Source organism: Cyprinodon variegatus, unplaced genomic scaffold (assembly GCF_000732505.1).
Source record: "Cyprinodon variegatus isolate N-32 unplaced genomic scaffold, C_variegatus-1.0 Scaffold45, whole genome shotgun sequence".
In the NCBI taxonomy this organism is placed as follows: Eukaryota; Metazoa; Chordata; class Actinopteri; order Cyprinodontiformes; family Cyprinodontidae; genus Cyprinodon; species Cyprinodon variegatus.
The window spans coordinates 1,573,497-1,575,519 of NW_015150498.1; the positions used below are offsets into that span (position 1 = coordinate 1,573,497).

At 40.8% G+C, this 2,023-nt stretch overlaps 1 protein-coding gene across 1 annotated transcript in view; it reads left to right on the forward strand.

Moving 5' to 3' along the window:
• LOC107081991 (aspartate aminotransferase, cytoplasmic-like) overlaps positions 1–1,453 on the forward strand; it is a 16,900-nt gene extending 15,447 nt beyond the window's left edge. The window contains exon 9 of the mRNA XM_015370395.1: positions 440–1,453. Coding sequence (XP_015225881.1) covers positions 440–579 — 140 coding nt within the window. The 3' untranslated portion in view covers positions 580–1,453. The remainder of the gene's footprint in view (positions 1–439) is intronic.
• The last annotated feature ends 570 nt before the right edge of the window (positions 1,454–2,023 follow it).

Genomic DNA, 2,023 nt, shown 5'->3' on the forward strand with positions numbered 1-2,023 from the left:
AACGTTATGGAACACATTAATTAACTGAAAAATGTTGCATAGTGTGCCTTTAAGCCACTTGGTAAAAAAATGTGTCAGGAAAGATCTACTGCACCTTTAATCTCTATTTTTGGGCCAATCTGTGGAAGTCACACCTGAGTTTCCGAATTAGCGGTGAAATGGTGTTTTAAAAGGTGCAGTGAGGTCATCTGTGTGAATCTAGGCTGATATCGGGTCATGCTGGGAATGTCGTCAATCGCAGCAGAAAAGCTGATTAATGTGGTGCAACGGCTCAAAGGTCCGACCTCAGCCTGATTAAAAGGTTGCTGCAGGAGCAAATGTTGATGACCTTTTCGAATCGAACCAGGTTCCGCTTCATCACTGCTGAACGTTTGCTTCTCGTCTTCGTTATCGACCTCAGATTTCTTCTTCTAACCCTTTTTGTTTGTTTGTGCTGCAGCCAAACAGGTGGAGTACATGATCAAAGAGAAGCACGTGTACCTGATGGCCAGCGGCCGCATCAACATGTGCGGCCTCACCTCCAAGAACATCGACTACGTCTCCCAGGCTATCCACGACGCCGTCACTAAAGTCCAGTAGAAGGGGCTCCTGTCCACACTCCCTCTGGTTACTGTATCCACAGGAAGCAGCGTCGCCTCTCTGCTCCAAACCTGCTTCTCCTCTCCTTCTGATGGGGACTCCTGTTTCCTTTCTCTCTTTACGGTTTTAAATCTCAACGGTATTTAAACACAGCAAATTTCTCAGTCAGCAGAACTCTAATTGAATGTTACAGTCAAAATATAGTCTATCATCTTGAATAATTTAGCTTAAAGTTTGATCAGTTTGAAACTGAATAAGAATAGAAAGTTACTGCGCTTCCTCTGTAAAGATAATGAACAAAACGCAGACGATAAACGTTAAAGTCTGACTACTTCCTGCTTATGCACTGAATTAAAACTAGATAAAAAGGACAAATGATGAAGAAAATTATTATTTTCTTATTTTAAAATATAAAAATTACAGAATATTTTAGCATGTGTGGCTCTGTGTGCTGCAGCAGCACATTTTTAGGATCCGTCTCTGGGGTCTTTGGTTGTACCTTTATTGATTACTAATAAGGAACTGTGAGACGCACAAATGCTTTTTTTTCCTGTTTGTTTTGGTTTTGAGACGGGCATTAGGAGTTCAGCGGTTCTCCCGTCTGCTGTAACTGGATGGGGAAAAGGAACGCTGCTGTCTGGTTTTGGTTTGACCCTTTTAGCTTCGTTTTTGTTCCTTTGTGTGCCATCAGCGGAGAAACACGACCTGCCTCCTCACCGTTCGTTTCTTCTTCTGTGCCCTTCATCGTTTTACAGGAAATGTAAAGTAAAAGAGCCTGTTTTTGTCACAGACATGCTCCCATGTTGTGCTGATGTTTGTGATGGTATGTTGCAATATGTTCATGCAAAAATAAATTATTAACCACATAAAATGACATTTTACTTTTTATTGAGTGTTTTATTGATCCTAAGAAAGCAGCAGAGCTTACTGGGTAAGCAGGAAGTGATGGTTGGGAGAACATCTCAAACAAAACACGCTTCCCATTTGAGCTCCAACAGAAAAGTTATTATTATAAAGACAGAAAGTAAATGCTTTCTATCATGGCTGCCTAAATACCTCATTAAAGATTCAAGGTTTTGTTGAACCAGTTCCTACAAACATGCTGGCTGTCCATGCAGGGGGGGCAACAAACTGAACTAAACTGCATTTTTTTTTTAGTAATAATGACAACTGGTCCCTGTTTATTCACTGCATTGCTGATAGGGCGTTGGTAATACATGGTGCTGGCAGCCATATTGGTACTCCCTAGTTAGACCAGTTGCAATGTAAACAATACATACGCTACAGCATTGAACAGTGATGATGATCTCATGTTCAGGAGGGCTTAAGACTTGGAGATAAAGTTATAACTTTGACACACACTTGCTGTTTCATAGCATCTGTAAATTATGGTAATTTATGTTAAAAAAGCAGGCACATCACTGCATATTCAGAATGAAGTCTA